Source organism: Colias eurytheme, chromosome 13, assembly GCF_061535395.1.
Source record: "Colias eurytheme isolate Ceu_HAF_F1 chromosome 13, ilColEury1 Martin Lab GWU primary, whole genome shotgun sequence".
Classification (NCBI taxonomy): domain Eukaryota; kingdom Metazoa; phylum Arthropoda; class Insecta; order Lepidoptera; family Pieridae; genus Colias; species Colias eurytheme.
The window spans coordinates 6702609-6723226 of NC_142992.1; the positions used below are offsets into that span (position 1 = coordinate 6702609).

The 20618-nt window shown below is 32.0% G+C and overlaps 2 protein-coding genes across 2 annotated transcripts in view; both read right to left on the reverse strand.

Moving 5' to 3' along the window:
* Liprin-gamma (liprin protein kazrin) overlaps positions 1-20618 on the reverse strand; it is a 70217-nt gene that overhangs the window by 46613 nt on the left and 2986 nt on the right. The gene's annotated exons all lie outside the window — the stretch shown is intronic.
* Positions 13117-14480, reverse strand: LOC149903435 (uncharacterized). The gene is made up of 2 exons (XM_090108924.1): positions 13689-14480; positions 13117-13572 (listed from the first exon to the last, which is right to left on the reverse strand). Exons 1-2 carry the CDS (start codon positions 14463-14465, stop codon positions 13117-13119), a joined length of 1233 nt encoding a protein of 410 aa, XP_089965050.1. The 5' UTR covers positions 14466-14480.

Sequence of the window (20618 nt, forward strand, 5' to 3'; positions counted from 1 at the left end):
TTGTGTCTTTATAAATTTTTATTGACGGTGTTAGGTAATGATAGTGATATAATATTTTAATTATTTTATTCTGAATTATTTGTAACTCTTTTATTTTGTATTTGGGAGCACTTCCCCATACCTCGATTAAATACATAAGATGTGATTTTACTAAGGAATTATAAATATTTATGCGGACCTGTTTAGGAAGGCATCCTACAACCCTACGAAGTGAGCCAGCAAGGGATGAGAGTTTAGATTTAACATGGTCTATTTGAATGTTCCAGGACAAGCCACTATCTATTCTTAAACCAAGATATTTTTCATTACTTTTTTGTTGAAGTGGAATTCCATTCAAAGTAATTGGCACATGAGGTGGAATTTTTTTATTTTTTGCTTTAAAAATAACATAGGATGTTTTTAATACGTTAACAGTTAAGAGGTTGTACTGAAACCATTCAAATAAGTGGTTGAGGTCTTCCTGAGCTTGTGAAATAATATTATTTATACAGGATCCGAAATAAAATAGACATGTATCATCTGCGTATTGGGTAATTTCGCCATGTAGGCCTATGTCATGGATATTATTCACATAAATTAAGAACAACAGTGGTCCTAACACCGATCCCAATACAATATATTAATATTATTTGAAAAAAGGTTGAATTAAATTCCGCATCAATCAACAAGTTCGCATGTAACATTCTGTCACAGCTATTCCAATTGTTATTATTTCCATACATAATCGAAATATTTTCTTCTATAGTGAGTTAGTATTCCATACATTTCCCATGAGTAGTAGTCTCGTCACGTTCCGTACGTGAGTAGACATCATTGGTCGAAGTCTCGCACTAGTTTATATATGAAGTCAATATTAGACCTTTCAAACTAAAATAACTCCACGTCCGTTCCTAAATATGCTATAGTAAAAAAATATCCTGTTTTTTTTAAAAACAGAATAGTTAACATTTTTCAGGCGAATCAGAGCAGAAATAACTTTGTAAATAATTACAAAATGAATACTTGCAAAGTATTATTGCGCGAATCGTTATAAATTTCATTTACTGCAATGATCATAAAAACCGTGAAAGCAACTCGAATGCGCAATTTACTGCCACATCAGTGATAATTATTCAAAGCTGCTCCGTTTTATTCTTACACAAGAATTTTTCGTTCAATTAAAAAAAAAATTACATTACCTTAGTGGAAATTTTATATCGTGAGTTGTATTTATAAGTAAATTGAATAAAAAAAGGAGTCACAAATACAGTAAGGTAGAATATATCGCACATGGGAATCGATTGCAGCCAAACACCCCCTTACAAATATAGGCACGGGACATGGCCTGTCTACCATCGGCGGCATAAACTGAATTTCTGCTACAAAATTCATAGACATGATGTCTGTATCCAGTGCGGTGTGTTTGTGCTACTTAAAAGCGTTATTTATTATGTACAAGCTATTCGTCGTGGCGGTTATACATCTTAATAGAACTTTAAAATGCTGCTTAATACAGTCTCGCGTGTGTGGTGTTTTCAACTCTATTTTCTTCTTAATATTCTTACTACATTATTACTCTTATAAGATGATGATTCAACAACCAGTGTTATCGCTAGTATTATATTATTATCTGTGGACATGGTTTAAGCCATTGTTTAAGCAATGTTAATCGTAACGCAGCTCAATTTGCGGTGTAGACGATTGTATGTAGTTTTTAAAGGTAACCTTTGCTTAATATTTTTAACGCGAAGTTCTGAAGTAATGCTTGTTGATTTAACAGGGAAACTATGGGTGTGAATTTTTACGTCGTGGCAACATGCCCAGGCTTATCGCTCGTTTTATGTTCGATAAAAATTGTTCGCCAATGGACAAAATAAATACAAAAATTTCTATGAATAATTTAAAATAACACTACTAGTTACGACATAAATACGAACTATGTACCACTTGAACAAAAGAGCTTTCCAAATATTCAAAAATATGTAAAATGAATTAGGTAGGTATACAAAATGTTTTCTTTCCACATAGAATTTCAATTTTGTGACATTATTTATAGTTTTGATTACCTATTAAGTACATAATATTATTATAATTACTTATACTAAAAAATAAAATACATTTTCTGGTATTTATTACAAAATATAAATAAAAGTACTATTCCATTGAAAAGCAAACATTTAAATTGTAATCGTTAAATTTAATTGTTAAGCAAGATAACATTTTAAATGCAACTTTAGTAAGAACTAAGGAGCTAGAAATATGAGATGCTGCAAGTAGAATGTAATAATAAGCAGACTTTGTAGGATTTTACAAACCGTTGCTTTGCTGTTTCTTTTGTCTTCTTTTCATATAACTACTACAATGTAGTAGATATAAAACAAATGCAAAACATAAAACCAATAATTCATATAACTCATACCTAAACAAAATTATTTGCTTTACATATTTTCAATTATTTTCGTTAAAGATATGGGTACTTATTTCATATGTGTTAATATTTTATTTCTATATTATTGTACCGTAAATTATACAAAATTCAAGAGCCTATAAATCCTATAATGTGATCCTTTATACTTCTGATTTATTTAGGTACTCACGTATGATATCAAATACCTACGTTACATTTTAATAAATTTGAATTTGAATATTCATATGATTATAATACCCTCGGTGCTACGGATATCTGTCAATAAAACAGAACGCGGAACAAAACCCTTTACACGTTAACAACTGACAAACACTCGACCCTTTCCAACTTTAATGATTTGTAGGCAAAGAGTTCTCTAGTTTTCCGTAATGTGCTAACGTTGTTGTCAACTACGTCTAAGGGTGTTTTTCCACCAATAATGTGCGAGCGATGTGTAAATAACCAATAGTATCGCGTCAAAAGCTAAACGCTTCAAACTTCAAACTAAATGAAGCCATTTAATTGGTTCTTTACAAACACATTCCTCGCACATTTTTGGTGGAAATGCACCCTAATGGTTGATATTGATTATTGTTCGTAAGTAATGGAGTTGTGCAATTAGCTAGAAATCTTTTTTCAGAATATGACTGCATATCCTTGCGATAATTTTATTCACTTCAGTAGTTAATAGATAGCTTAATATTATAATTTTATTACATTTTTCGTCAATTTAAATACAAGTCTTTAGTTATCTTCAAGAGAGGATTTTCTTAAAATTACAGATATAATTAATGACGGTAAAGAATAACTACATTAACGAGGTATAATATTTTTTTGCAAGTTATATTAAAAGCGACTTCATTCCTGAATTTTTCAACGTCTATTAAATTATAAAATTATCTTAAATTTTCCTTAAAAAATTTCAAACTTAATTGGAAGCTAAACCTTAGATTACAATTTTAATGAACAAAGAGGGTAGCCCATTTAAGTTATCAAACAACGTGCTGGCTATTCAGTATACATTGTAAAATCCTCGGTAAGTGAGAAAATAATAAAGAAAGATGACGTCAGACTAACAACTTGCGCCTACAGGCTTTCAGGCTTGAATATAAAACTCACAACTTTACTAATAACACTCTTTCAGTCACGTCCTTAATTTATGTGTGGAGCATGTTCGTTTCTGAATTACATCATATTTTCTGCTTATTTAGTTTATTACTTTTGTCGCTCCTTTTATAATCGTGAGTAGCTATTTTGCATTAAGTACCTACTAATTTTAATACAATTTTCTGATCATTCATTGGACTGTAATTGTGAGTGGTAACTGAAGCATTAATGGTAGCCGAATGAAGAATTACACGTAAGTTGCGGATATCAAACATAAGTGACAAAAATGAAATGAAAAATAGCTTATGAAGACTATGAAGTCTTCCTATAAAGACACAAGCTGTTGTTCCTTAACCCATTGAGCCCCGAACGGCCCAATAGGTCCACGACACAATAGATTTTCTATTGTGTCTGTAATTCCGGGGCCTGAGTTATTACAATATTGTATATTATAGTTTAACAAATGAATACTTGATTAAGCATTAATAAATTTAAAACATGCTTTTTTAATATTTTATGCGAACTTCCTAATACGTATTTATATTTTTATTTTATAAAAATCTGTGTTTTCAGGTAAATAAGATAACATAAAGTAATCTAGTATCTAAGTATGATAGATTTCTGTAAAAATTATATTATAAAAAAGTAATCTAAAAACCATTACTATTGATGGCTCATAAAATAGGTCAAGCTATATATTTGCATTGTACGTTCACACCCACGGGGTGTGTCTATTGTGTCAAGATTGTAGAATAATACAACAAGCAAGGGCATAATGAATAGTGCAAGATGGAGGGCGTATACGAGGTGGGGCGGTTTATGAAACTAACAGCACAGATACTAAACTACTACTAACAGCTAACTTACGTGGCAAAACAACTATCAGCTACTAAACGTTCTGAAATTTAAACAAACTACGAGAATTTTCAGCTATTTGCAATACTGTATTAATCTATAGATAATATTAGGAACTACATATTTGTACATGTTACTGTGAATGTATATTTCTATCAAGGTACTAAACATAAAAGTGAAGATATTAATGATTTATAGGAATGTCATTAGACTAAAGAATTGAATTCGAAATAAAATTATATCAAACCTGCCTTATATCTGATAAAAATACCATAATATACATCACAAAATTATTAAAATAAAATCCTATTTCGCATCAAACAGTAAAAGTGTCGCACGTTAATTGAAAACGTGATAAATCGACGTCTTATAGATTTTAATAAGAATTAAGAAGCACCATCATCTAATATATAATAATATAAATCTTAAAAGCTTCAATGCGCCCTGGAATTTGCCCCATTAGATTTTATGGGTGTCTCTTGTCCGCACATTAAATTATAACCACAAGGAAAATGGAACCAAGAATTGAAATTTAATTTTAGACTGGGATCGAATTGCTCCAGTAATGCTGATATAAAATGGAACTTTATCCTTTTAAAGCCAATCGTTGAGTTTGGCGGATCTTCAAACATTTTATGAAATTGTATCTGACGATACTGGACCGCTTTTCTTTGAAGAAATTCGTCGCTAGAAGTGTCATTACACTCGTATTAGGATTATAGCCACAGGAAATTATAGTGAAAATGATTGAATACACATGAGGGCTGAGGCCCTATTATGTAAGGTATATATAGGTATTTATGTAAGGTGTCAGCAACTCATTTCCCATATAATGCAATGGTTGAGATGTCGGTACGTGGTATATCGCTCGCTTATATATTTTGATATTCACTATTCAGCTATCTTTGTACGCCAACAATAATAAACATACCAAAATATTCCCTTGAAAAACGAACAAGGCAAAAGCTTCATTCGGCATTACGAAAGATTTAGTTAAAAATACACTCAACAGTAATTAGATTATGAATGAACCATCATTTCCTAAACAAGAGTACGCCTGAGGCTGTAGCGGAGTGAAAAAGGACTCTGTTAAATGAAAGCAGCACTGAGATACGCTGTGCAAATGAAAGGAATGTTTTTTTCAACAAATTGATTATAATTCTTGGTATCTTTCATGTCTAACCTCCGTTGAATATTCTTAAAAGTCATCAAATTGTTGGTATAAATAACATTCCATGATATGTAGAATAAAATTAAGAAAAAACGCTCCAAAATAAGAAAAATAATCTCGTCTTTCATAGTTACGAAATTCGAAATAAGCTCATCGCTAAAATTTCGGGGGCATCTCCGTCTGTTTATCCTCATTTAATGCAGTCGACAAATACGAACCTGAAATTAAATAAAAGCGTCCATGCAAGCGTATTTACAAAAATTTAATTAGAGTCCACCCTCGAAACTGCTTGCGGCGTTAATTCCATGCATTTCAGGAACTTTTCTGTTTTCTTTTCGCACACTGTTCTATGATAATATTTACGGTTAAACATTTTAATATTTAGCGTCGTATAGCCTTTTGTGTTTACAGTTTACCGAATAACATTTATATCGGATTTCTCTACGACATCTTAGTTTAATTTTAAATGGCATCTTAGGTATTTCTATCAGCAATGTTCATTTAATTTAATATAGCAAGATAATAGCTAACACATAATACACAAAAATATTAGCTTTTTGTCTATTATTTATGTAGTGATTCACCAGGAATTATTAATTTATCGGTAGTATCTATCTAGTTCTCGGTACCTATCTAGGCTACGTCTTAGAAAACCCGATCAAAAGGAAGTCGCGCATCTCACGTTTAAACAAATAAAGACAATAAATGAGCACACATTTCCAAAATCAATAATCTATCCGCGCACTCCAATCCCGGACGTGATATGAAATAATGATGGGCTCTACAACAAGAGGCTTAATCTCAGCTCCATATCAGGGATATACTGTACATGTTATATTTATACGCAAATATTGCTCCATATTGCTTTCACCGATGCATTCAGAGGTTGGAGACAGCGGTATGAATGGTCAACGAAAATAAATCGAACTTGTAAATGAGAAAGTATAATCTATATAAAGCTTAGATTTATCACAAAAATGTAGTGATAAATCTAAGCTTTATATAAATTTTTGTAATGAAACGAATCCCTTTTTGTTTCATAACATTGTATTACCTCCTTTCTTGTCGTTAGTTTTATACAACTTTCATATTTAATTGCTTGTTTGATTTTATTCTTACTTATTGATTGCTTGCTCGTTACAATAGAATAAGTATTTCGCTATTCCGCTCATTAAGGAGACCGCAGTTCGACATTATTATGCGGCAGCTCATTGTAATCTAATAATAATTCACCACGACTCTAATAACTGTGGAAACGATTTAACAGAATATTTTTTACGACGATATTCTCACGAATAGAGGAAAGTTAAGTTAGTTTTGATTAATGACCTTAATATTTTTTTGAAATAATATTACTTACTTTATACTTGTTCTTTTTAACCTTTTAACATTTTACAATTTCTTCTTTCAGTATATTTTTCCATTTGAATTTAATAAAGAGCTTGTACGTAGTTAATGGTGAAAATTAAATACATATTTTATTATTTACTTACTTTGTAGCACAAATTACTTCTATGGATAAAAGCAAATGCAGACGAGTACCTAATCATAAACTTTCAAGCTGAATTTCTTGCTGTCTTTTGAATAGGATAGAAAAGTATAATCCTTATCATATTATTCTTTTTATTATCATGTAGGTGGGTATTATTAAATTACACCATACTCCTGTTACGTACGTGACCTTACTGAGAAGAAATGTCTTAGATATTCTTATTTCTTCCTTGTTTACTGATGACGTATATACTCTATTTGGTATTTCACTTGTTATTTAGATTTCTATGGTATTTCAAATGTATTTTATAACCAAAAGGTTGGTAGTCTCGTGTTGTTTAACAAATACCACAAAAGTAAACATGTAGTATTTTCTAAAATAAACTAAAACTATTTTCATCAATGTTCTAATATATTTTTGAAAGATAGTTTGGGAAAAACTCGTATCTAAATGAATTTACTTTTTCCCAAACAAATTGTTCGTGAAAAAATATATCCGTTTATTTTCCCGAATTAAAAAAAAATACAATAAGAACATAGGTAACAAAGGAAAACACGTACGATAGCGTGAGGAAAAGTGCCATTTCTCTGAGTGATTTTCCATTACACACCTGTTCCCACTGAAAATATCTCAATTATATTTAATCAAACAAGCGACCACAGTGAGATCAATAATTCAATGCACCCGTTACCATCACGCGAAGCCATGACCGACCGAATAAAACTAATAAACTTTAAGGTGATTAATATTTGTTCCATAAATAAATGAAAATATGGCTGTCGGGGCGTAATCAACTCACATATTGATGAACGAAGCATATTGCATTTATAATTTCACAGCGTAAGTAACAAGTTTTTCAAATTATTTTATGGGTAATTAATAAACTATCAGTAATGTGTCACATAATTAATAATTAATATTTTATTACATTAAAAAATATGGCGCGCACAGGTGTAAGTTGTATATTATTAATATCAATAGGTACCAAGATATTTTACTCTATCCAAGCATCTACAAACAAAAAAATTCTAAAAGCGTGCGGCCAAATGTAAAACTTAGATAATATGTTGGAAATTTTATATAGTAGGTAGCTGTAGTCTGTAGACAAGCACACGGTTAAAGGTTTAGCTTTATTTTGTGCTTTTATCCACATGTCGCTCATTTGCTTCTATAACGTGACAAAGTCAAAATCTCAATTGTTGGGAAAACGCATTTGAAAGTTTAAAATTCCTGTAACTTTTTAATTATTATGCTTAGACTATTCAGCTCAATACAACATATTAAAACGTTCTCGTTTTTTTGAATCAAATTGTATTCAGAACAATAAGTCGGTTATTAAATTTATTATGATTATTTATTTCAGAAAGGGCCCTTCTTGTTGCGTTTTTCTTGTAAAAAGTGTGCAGTATTGCGTTACAAACAGATATGTATCATTTTTCTTGAAAAAAAAATTGAATAAAAATCTAAAACTTTACAAGTTATGTCGTATTGTTACGTTTTATTGATAATCAGTAATCTAAATGTATTGGAAATTTTATTTAAAACGTGTTACTGTAGTAGAAATCTTTTTATTTTTGTACTTTGTTTTACAAAATGAAAGATATTTTTGCGAAATTATTGTGTAACTTTCTCTGAAATACAAGTAATATACACATTAAAAAAAATATACAATTATAACCAGACATTAATATTTTTTGTTTTACTTTTACTCACAAACGTTGGCAATTATAATATTACGACCCGTCCCGAATTCGCACGGGTGCAATCCTGATACCATCGATTTTTCTGAAGACTTTTTCATGTGTTAAATACTTATAAATTATTTTGATAAATCTCGTAGGGTTCAGAATGCGTTTGCAATGCAGGCGGAAAATAATGTAATTATTTACATCACATTAGAAACGTCAAAAATAACAGTTCATTCACCTATTTATGGATGCTATTATACAATATACATATAAACCTTCCTCTTGAATCACTTTATCTGTCAACAAAAACTGCATCAAAATTGCAAAACGGCAAGCATTCGGCCGGGGAAAACGACTTTGTTTTATATTTTGCTTATCTCAGTAATATTAGGAAACTAATCTTTATTGCGGGTCCCGGTCATACATAAATCAAATAAATATATTAGCAAAAAAAAAATCACAGGTTCTTGTCTCGAGACAGCTTCTTGATCTCTCCTAAATTCCAGTAATCTTTCAGTATTTCACGGTGTTGTTCTTCGGAAAAAAAATTGACACTTGAAAATGCAGGTTTCCTTGCAGGATTCTCTTTTAGTTGACGGGGCGGCACAGTTTTTTTTGTGATGCTTTCGATTCGTAGGACTGTCTTGCATTTTTTAACTGATTTGTAAAATTTTTTTTTTCATTTTTCTTTATTCAGTGGTATTTTTTACTCGTTTATGCTATAAAATAAATTGATTGTTTAATTCATTTGTATTTCGAGAATCGGTATGATCTTTTCGTTTTTCTAACTTAAGTGAATGTAAAATAAAATAATGAATATTTTCTCGTACAAGATTTACAAGCTTCCTAGACCGTGATTCCATCTGAAAAATAAATTAAGTAATCAGACAACATTTTTATCATTTATAATGCAACATTGTAGCGTATTCGTTGTAAAAATGTATTATTTTTTATCAAGAATGTGTTAACTTGAGATAACCAACATAAATACCAAACATTTTGTACTTTTATTATCAACTGTAACGGAACATCTTAAATTAACCAACAAAAAACATTGTTTATTTCAGCAACAACGGGACAATCCTATGTAAACCGTAGCATGCGAATACTATTTTTACTACAATAATGACCCACATACAAATGTCCCGTTATAGCTGCAAATATAAATCAGTAAAAAAACAAAAAGCTGTACTTACCTTTCAGTAAAACCGTGATACAATAAGCTGTTACGTTTTTACCGCAATCGGGCAGCAGTTTCCTTCTCAAGGGAGCAGCGACAACTGACTTAAACCGTTCTTGCATTAAATTCAAGAGCGAAAAGAGATTTCGCTAAACCGATAGTCACCGACCTTTTCCCTCATAACTCGGTCATTTTTGGAGCTAGAAATATCGCGTTTTAGCAGCAAGTAGAGCGCGATGCGACGGATTCTACTGTATCATTATTCCATAACGATACATATGCTCGTTAACACGTTCTTGTCGCAAATGAGCGATGTGACTTATCGTATATCAAACGTAGATACGTACGAAAAACAATGGAATACATTTAAGCCAGTGCAGTGTTGTAAATGTGAAGTAACAATTTTCGCGATCACTCAACCCTGAACGAAGAGCAGGCGGACATTAGTGGGGGAAAAATTAGATTCGACCCCGACACCGCCGTAGGAGAGATTTTACCTTCTACACTCCCTTTTAGCCACTCCGCCCTACGGTTTATCCATTTTATATTTTCTCATCCTCGAGAACAATGGGACAATATATTTTCTAATTTAGGAACGACGTAGATGTAGACTGACATGAAATACTTTACAGGTTTATTAGCATATTATTAAATAATTACTGTCTTGTACGTCGACACTAATCTTTCTCAGTCTTTTTACGACACGAAATTTGTTACAAACGCTTAAAAATATTACATATTACAATAAAACATAATTAACACAAAGGCAAAATTACAAATCAGCAGAAACGAGCAACAAAACTAAATTCATTAATCCAAAACGATTGAAATCAGCACAAAGGGAATAAGCATAGCATCTTGTTTTTAATAAGAGGCGCAAAAAACAATTAAGTGCAGAATGTTAGAGCACCGCTTGCCCGAATAGCAAAACACGACCGACTTTACGAGCCGCCCTTTGTTCCGCCGACTAAAAGGGTTAACTTTAAACATCACACTTAACCCTACTACTGGTGTCGCTTCGAGCTATCGTTATCTCTAAAGCATTTTTCTTCCCTATCAACGTGTCTATGAGGGTCACATTGTTGAAGATAATTATCACATTTCATACTGAACATATTGTCAGAGTAGTTTTCTAGAGGGAAATTAGACATACATACTTTGGAACGAAGTTCGCTTGAGCATAATACCACAAGAAAATGATGCCTGGCACGTTCAAACAAATACGAACCGTAAATATCCCAATAATAAAATTTTACCTCACCTGTATAGGTACTCTAAAAATCTTTTGATATCCCCATCTTTATGTAAGATTTTCAATCAAACCGCAATTTACCTTTGTTGAAGTGTTATTTTAGTTTGTCATTGTGTGACTTACAAAACAACTTACAACGGCAATTTGAATATCATATTTTTTCTATTCGTTATTAGTAATCCTGTTTACAAGTACCCGTAAAGTTCTATAATTATTTACAACAATTTTATTCAGACAAGCATCACACAATCTTCATAAATAAGCCCTTTGATAACCGATAAACATAATATTATTCCTACAAAAAGTTATCCTCGCTTGTTACAAAAGGAACCTTTTGTCGAAAAGCCTTCAAGTTCGTGCCGAAATATAAATTTAACGGAAGATTAGTGAAATTCCGACCTAAAACGAGGTGGCAGCTTAGTATTAGTATTAAGCGGCCTATCACCTTCCACGTCACAAGGGTTTCACGCTCATTTAATTTCATGGCTCGAGTAACGAAACCTCGATCGATCGTTAAGTGACTTATATAAACTAAAACAGTAACCTCTTTTCACACTTTTGTTTTACAGATTTATTCAAGAAGGTTGGTTTTAAAGGTACCTATGCTTCAGGAACGTTACTGAAATTTCACCGTCGTTTGGCCGTCGTTTACCGAAAATTGATTATTTGTAATGCTCTTCAGTTTAACTCTACAAGGATAAATACAAATGAAGTCGTACTACAGAGGGTGACACAATTTTAAGACACACAATAAAACAGTTACACACAGTTATATACACGTAGGCATCGAAATAACATTGACATTTAACAAAACCCGCTGAATGAAACAGCAAATATGGAAGGGACTCAATAGTAATAATAATAATAGATTTTCAGACATTCAATGTTCTCTGAGGTACAATCGTATTGTTTATATACCTGGTTTATTTACCATGTAGCTGTCGGCATCCAAGCATGTCGATATTGACACGGGTGCGGGAAAATTCACTATTTATGGCCCGAGGAGCTCAAACGAGAACACGGTAAGCCTTAGCAATTATGTACAATGTACAGCATTGTATAGTCATAAATATGTACAAGGTGCTGAATAATTGCTTGTTCTTTAGGGTGGATATTCTAATTTTTTCACAGCCCGTTCACTGTTCTTAGTTTTCACCAGCGAAGTAAATTTAATTTATATTTAGTGACACTGCATTTAAAGTATAATGCAGTTATAGAACCTGTATATTTTTGAAACATAATAAGGAGAGTAAAACGGTATTTCAATTAAAAAGTTCAAATTCGCAATGTTACCTACTTTTATTCTCTTGTTGTAGGAAATACATTTCCATGGCCCAAAAACAAGTACAGCAATACAGAAACAGAAGTAAAAGTACGAAACTATGCCGAGCTTGTTTAATAGTTCTCCTTTTTCAATTTAACTATATCATTTAACTGTAGGTAATAAATTTTATAATTGCTATTTAACTTAGACGTAGGTTTTAGAATAAGCTTTAGTTCTACTTGCAATAATATTAATTAACGCAGGAAATGTTAACAGTAAGTAACTTTCTAAGAATTCATAATTAATGAGGTTACTTCATTGGTAGAGCAAATTCTCTATGGCTAATATAAATTCTAATTTAGAAGCTCATAAGAACAACGCTTATATTTCACTCTTCTGCATTATGGTTTTGTATTATTGTACATATTTTATAACATAATACTTAGGTATGTATTTTTTTATCTGTTTGTAAGTGGTGTAGATAAATATGATGCGAGTGTATCACAGAGTGCTATATCACAGCATTCTCAGCTCGACAACACTATCTCAAATCCATTAAATAATACCTATTACATATTATTTGTTAGTAAATCAACCTTTTTTGGAAATTCAATTCATGGCAATTTCATGCCAACTATGTTAAGCAAATGAGCTCTAAAAGTGATTGTATTAATTTAATATATTATATTTTAAATAAAAACACATTGAATATTTAAAACATTTATTGCTTTATGAGAACTCCATCTAGAGTGAAGTTTCTTTCGAAAAAAAACTTTACAATACCGTTAACTCGTTCAACGAACATAATTTGATTCTGTGTTTCATACTCGTGCAAGTCATTTGGCGCTTGGTGTTTCATTTCTAGCATTTTTTGAGCCTCCTCAGACTCCGCTGTTACAATTTTCATTGATATTAGAGCTTCCACGAGTCCCAGAACCGAATATTCTTTCAAATGATCCTGCAATATATGCCTGGGAAATGTTTCTTCTATATCAATATCGCACTCTCGGAGGATACCTGCCACCGTTCCATAATAAATGTCTAGTAGCTGGTCGTAATATTTGGAGAGAAAGTCATAATTTGCACTCATGTACAAGAAATATGAAATATCCGTAACCGGCGATGCAAAACGCGCCAATTGGTAGTCCACCAAAACTACATCGACTGGATTTCCGCCCTGAAATAAATTCAACCCAAATTTATATTTAAAACTATATTTTGGAAAATTCAATCATCATTTGTGATTTTGTCTGTAGTCACTAAATAATAAAGTGAAATTAATGAAGGGATTACCTGATATTTAAATAAATTATTGTTATTCCAGCAATCAGAGTGACATATTACATTATACTTGGATACCGGTGTGCTGTATTTGTTTAAAATTAAAAATATATGTGGCGCTATTTGAGATAATTGTCTTTTTATTACAGGGTCTGTTATAACAGATACGGATGCATTGAAATACCAAATAAGGGAATTGGGTATGCTATTCAAATCCGAATATTGCACATCTTTACTCAAAGCCCGTTTAATATCATTAAATTTTTCAGGATATAATTTATCTGCGACTAATGAAAGTGCGTGAAATTTTGCTAAATTTTTCACCACTAATGAAATATGTAAGAAGTCCATTATTTTGAACCTATTAAATATTTTGAATGTTGGCATTGAGTGCACAACAATAAATTCCTTGTCGTATTCTATACATGATAATATACAATTAGGGAATTTATACTTTAAACCTTCTATTGTTATTAAATTTCGTTGTATTTCTAGAAAAATGGGCTGAACATGGTTGTATATTACAAACTCTCTTCTATACGCCTCCCTAAAACACACCCGGTCCTCAAGTTTGTAATGGCGTTTTATAACAAAATTTATTTTTATTTTTGCACCGTGTTCGTTTATCCCGATTACGTTGACTTTATGTATCCCAGACGCAAACGAATCAACGTCTTCATATCCGAAACCGACACTGTATTGAAAATTTTCAATCTTTTTAATTTTAGCTACTTTTTCTATAATTTCAATCAAATCTTGATGAACACGTGATACTTTCCTTGCACACATTTTACACAACTTGCAAGTGGATAGTTAACTTGTTGACTATTACGTTTACAATTTTTAACATTTTGTACCCACGTATTTGTGATGACTTTATCTGAGAAGCCAAGATAACGGTCATTTATCATGGAATATCTGATATATTTGAAATCTGAAATTTTCAACTCATTCAAATACTTACTATAACATCAAGTGAATATGAATCTATATTACATTTGAATATAGATAAGATTTGTACGTTTTGGTTACTATGATGTTGTTGAATAAAAAATTACGTCATGTAGATTTTTTGTCTACATGAAAATATGTTATCGTTGATCGTTATCTCTCTAGAATTTCTCGAATGCAAGTGTTTCGTATGACAATTTCTTTTCGATACCTACACATATTTTAATTTTGTAAAACAATAAAAAAGTTTAGAATGTGTAATACCTATTTATTTAAATTTAAATGTACGAATATATAAAAAGGAAAAGGTTTGTAAACGATGCGCGGCTGGTTATGAAAACTGAGTAGGTACAGGTCTTGTACATGTAGTAAAGAATATAATATAAAGTATATAAATTAATAGAAAGAAAGGATACATCATATTGATATGAAATAAATTTTCAATAAGAGGAACGTTTATATATAAAAGAGTTTAAAAATCATTTTATAGAGGTACTGCTCATCTTACTCTACAGGAAAAGAATTCTAAAGAAATTAATTTCTCATTATATACAAAATATGCTATGCTTCCAAGATTAATTTATAAATTTATAATCTCGAATTAATCAGCTCACTCAAAGTAAATATCCATACTAATATTATAAATGCGAAAGTAACTCTGTCTGTCTGTCTGTTACTCAATCACGCCTTAACTACTGAACGAATTTGCATGAAATTTGGTATAGAGATATTTTGATACCCGAGAAAGGACATAGGCTACTTTTTACCCCGGGAAATAGGATAAGTTTTGTCCCGGAAATTCCACGGGAACTATGTGGGTTTTTCTTTGACTGCGCGGGCGAAGCTGCGGGTGGAAAGCTAGTAGGTAATAAATATGCATACTCGTAAATACTTGTATTTAATTGATAGTATTTGATTTTATAAGTAACTCGACACTCACCAACGTTATATTGAACTTTATCAGTGCGGAACGGGCACAGTCGAGGCGAATATGAGATAAGCTGGGCTATACAATGCCTATTGTAGCCCTCAATAGCTCCGACTTTCGCGTGTATGCACTATAGGCACTAGGCGTGGGCGACGCACTCCTTTATGTCCGTCATACACTTTGTCACAGGCTTTCTGGTCAGTGAACATCTTAGAATCAAGCAAGTAGTTATAGTGTACACAATGCTTCGTACACCGAATAGTATATTATGTAGTGTAATTTGGGAGAGTGCAAAATGAATTGATCAATTTATTGGTATATTGTATTGAATAGTTAGGTCAGAAGGAGAAATAGTAGGTACCTACAAATTGATAATAGTTTACTAAGATTCTTGTTTCGTCTCCAAACAGCACAATTAATAGTATAACTAGATTTCCGCCCGCGGCTTCGCCCGCGTTTTTAAAGGAAAACCCGCATAGTTCCCGTTCCCGTGGGATTTCCGGGATAAAACCTATCCTATGTGTTAATCCAAGTTACCCTCTATATGTGTGCTAAATTTCATTGTAATCGGTTCAGTAGTTTTTACGTGAAAGAGTAACAAACATCCATACATCCATACATCCATACATCCTTACAAACTTTCGCCTTTATAATATGTATTAGATAAGTGACTTTGGAAAATATTAATTTGATTTTTATGATAAAACCCTATAGTCTATTATTACCTATACAGCAATAGTGAAGTAAAATATTTATATAGGTAGTAAAAAAGAGAATTTGTAATATCAATTTCATATAGAGCTATAATACTTTACCAATCCCTCTTTGTTTTCATACTTCAATGACGCGGTTGCTTGCTAGCTTGAGGCCATGTAGATTTTATAACAAGTAAACATGTCTCTATTTATATAGCCAATATACACTTACCTATTGAATACATTGCTTCAATAACCTTCCCCAAGAAATAAAATTGGAGTGGCGGAAATGAGTCTTGACTTTTAGGAAATCAGTTTTCCGTTAAAATCAATTTCAACTTCGACGTCGCGTCAATAAAACACGTTTAAAAATGAGCATCGCATTCCGATGTTTGAGTAGGGTATCAGCCAAAATGTAGATTGCCTAAATTCGGTTCCATTCACATTTATGATTTAAGTCTATAATTCTAAGCATTTAGTTAAATACCTACTTATAGATTTTATATATAAATAGATTGTAAAAAGTTTTATGTAAGTAGAAAACACTGAAAAATATTTTCAAATGCACTCAAGTCACATGAGCTATCATGACTTACGAAGTTGATTTAGTGCACAGCTTTGGGACGGCACAAATGCAATAAAGACTTTCGCTACAATCCAAAGCAAGGCCGTAGTCACAAATTTATTTGGGGTGCTTTGGTACGGCGCTTGACGTTTAAAAAATCTCTTTTAGCTTCCAATAAACGGGGTTTGAATCTAAACACCAAAATCCGAAACCGTGAAGCGTAACTTATTCCACTTTTAGTGTAAATGGGTTTTATCGGTAATTTATTAGGATCAGGCTATAATCAATCAGTGGCTGTTCTCCGCGACGAAGCAATCACGAAACAATCGGAAAAAGCAACTGTATATAATTTATGTTCTAATTTCTCAGATTTTATTCTAAAACGGCAGCATAAATCCATTTCCATTTCTAATATTGCATTAACATTGTTGTCAAAAATATTACATCGAAGGAACAAGGGGACGACCCAGTTTATCTTGGACAGTACAGGGTTGCAATTCCTTTGAGTTGCACCGTAGCGTGGCGTTAGGGGTGCATTAGGCCCGTACAACAGGGGTGCTTATCGATTGCCACCGCCCGCACCCCACCCGATATTATACCCCGAAACCCACCCCTTCATTACATTGCACGTTTATTTGTTTTAAATTCTAGATCATTGTTTTAAAAGCAACGTTGTACTCCATTGTATGGTATTGTGGTAAACGATGACGGTGTTAACACAGCTTAAAACATTTTAAATTTAGATGAAGTTTAAAAAAGTATGTACATATATCAAATCAAATTTAAAATTGGCTATGTGTCAAATTAAAACTGGTAACATTTTTAAATAAAACCAAGTAACTATAATCACAGTCATTAACCTAAGCGTATTATATAATTCAAACTAGATACCTATAGCTTGTACAATAATAAAATTTATCATTTTTACGTCTGAAGTTGACGCAGCTCAACTCTGCATGAAAGATTAAAATAAAAATATTCTAATTTAAATGGTAACAGAAAGTAAAAACTAATTAAAAATACTGACTGAGAACAGTAGACTGTGTTCAAGAGACAGTTTTTTTTATGCAAAAGCGTTATTTTATATTTATGATTTTATGAAAATTTACATACATTATCTTAATACTATTATAAAGGCGAAAGTTTGTAAGAATTGTAAGGATGTATGGATGTATGGATGTATGGATGTATGGATGTATGGATGTTTGTTACTCTTTCACGAACCGATGAACCGATTACAATGAAATTTAGCACACATATAGAGGGTAACTTGGATTAACACATAGGATAGGTTTTATCCCGGAAATCCCACGGGAACGGGAACTATGCGGGTTTTCCTTTGAAAACGCGGGCGAAGCCGCGGGCGGAAATCTAGTTTTCAAATATATCTCCTCAAAATCCACTAAAAAATTTAATTTTTAAATCTTTATGTATAATAAGGAGACAATTTTTAAAAGATCTCTAAGTAGCTTAGTTCATAACAAATAGTATATCTGAGCCCTTTAATAGTTTAACATTCCATATAGGTAAGGTTACGGCCCATTATATTCATTGATAACATTGTGAAATGATAAATGAGTATACAATGAGGTCTAGTTAACACACAATTGTTAGAGCACACATCAGCCAACGTTAATCTAATTCATCAAATGTTAATATATTCAGGGATGTACTATTTATATTCATTTACTTTATTTATTTACACAACAGCCCGTTAAACAATATATTCTCAATACTCAAAACACTTGTGGTTACAGGAAATATCACGTCCACATTTATATTTAGGCATAATTAAGAAAAAAAACAATATCAGCAAGTCATCTAAAGTGGAAAGTTGGATAATTTGTCGTTTATGACAAATAAAAGGCATTAAAACACACTGTATGACAACAACCCTACATCGCGATACAGTAAAAAATTCGTACGAATACAAATTGCGATACATTACAAATTGTCGTAATCCTTCGATGGGTGAATAACCACGTCAATAGCAAGAAAAGACATCTGTGATCACATTACAAAGGCAAAGAATAAAAACCTTTGAGCTAATCGTCTTATAAAATTCAATCAATGACAGACGGAGAATGGTCTATCCCACGTCCCAGGAGAAAAAGGGAAACGGGGCTTTAAAAGTGATCAGGCAAATAATTTTATTCCTGGCTATTTATTCTTTTTGATTTCTATGTTGTTTATCCCTAACACAAATTACTCTTACTTACTCATATTATTTAAATAATTTTTATTTTATTTTAGGTAAGAAATACCTAGTTGATAACAGGTTGTACAGGTTGTAAATGAATAAAAAATGAATGTTAGAGTTTACAGTAAATCGTTTCCAAATATTTTGATATAAGTACATACCTATACAAAAAGCATTTTATATCTCCATTTAATTGAAATCAATAATTATTGCTTTTCACTGTATGAATTCGTTAAATAGACTAATGTCTTCGTTATTAAGAAATACTTCTGGAACATGCGGGCCGTCAGGAACAATTTAGAGGACGGTACGTGTTTCAATTGGCGCCAAGTGCTCAGTTCCGCGTATAAATCCTATTCGCATCTCTTTATGCATATGAGATTTATTTTTGCTCCTTTTACGACTGCAAATGAAGTAAGTGCCATACCTATTTCTAGTAGAAACTCAAATATACAATATTAGTATCATTATTCAAACTTAAGACATAAAAAGGTCTAAAAAATACAACCTAATAATTTACACAAATAACTCTGCCTAAAATAACCTAAAACAAGTCAAGAGAAAATCAAATATTTCAAATTCCCTCAATACTTGAAGCGAAATAACAATATCTTTTCAATTATTTTAACGTCACTATTCAAACAATCTGAAGAACGAAAGCGTCTTTTGATCCCTTCTGGCATTCTTTCGACGACACTGTTTAATTATAGCTGTCTAATAAATTAACAGGATTTTACGTTATCGACTATTTGGCAAATAATCCTCTAATCAAACGCGAAGCCCGTATTCAGCGGTTTCGACAAAGCAATTTCGCAAATTATTTATCAAAGCAAATTAACCCGGGACCGTTTACCAACTGTCTGTACTTCGTGCTCTATATGATCATTGAAATTGTCATCGACATAATTAGAACATGGATTAGTGTGTTTCTGCTCATCAATGGCACATTATATTTCTAATAATCGTACTAAGTATAGAATGTGAAGTCTGATGTAATATGTAAGAAATAAATAAAAGTTGTTGATCATCCTTCTGGTTGAATTCAGGATCACAGGCCGATAGGCTAGTTTTTTTGTTAGTATCGAAAGTCCCTATCTTCTTAGATGTACGCTCGACCGAATAGACTAAAGAGACGGCCATTAAATGTAAAACATATGGCGGTACCTTTATTGATAAAAAGTTAGAAAGAATAATCAGAAACAGTGTTAATTTCTAAATTTACATCAAAGCTTTCTATGGCAATAAGAACAATGTCCATTAAATCATTAATCAACCTCCCCTCACTACCAGGTTAATGAAAAAATATTACTCGGAAATACTACGCTGCGTTCAAATATGTTATCAAGGAAGAGCAAACGCTGACTGTATCTAGACGGACACGTATAAAATTTATTCCAGCGAAAAATTGTTTCCACAAAATTTAAAGTTGCCATCGCCTCGCCCTGCCATCGCGTCTGCGGAGCGAATAAAAAGTTCGCATTTTATGTTGGAAGTGAGTCGGGCGGCAGAATGTATTATAGAACCTTTTCCACGTCGATAAGTAAATGTTACCCTTGTCCCGGAGAGTTATAAACTGAAGGATGGCACATATGCCTATCTTTTC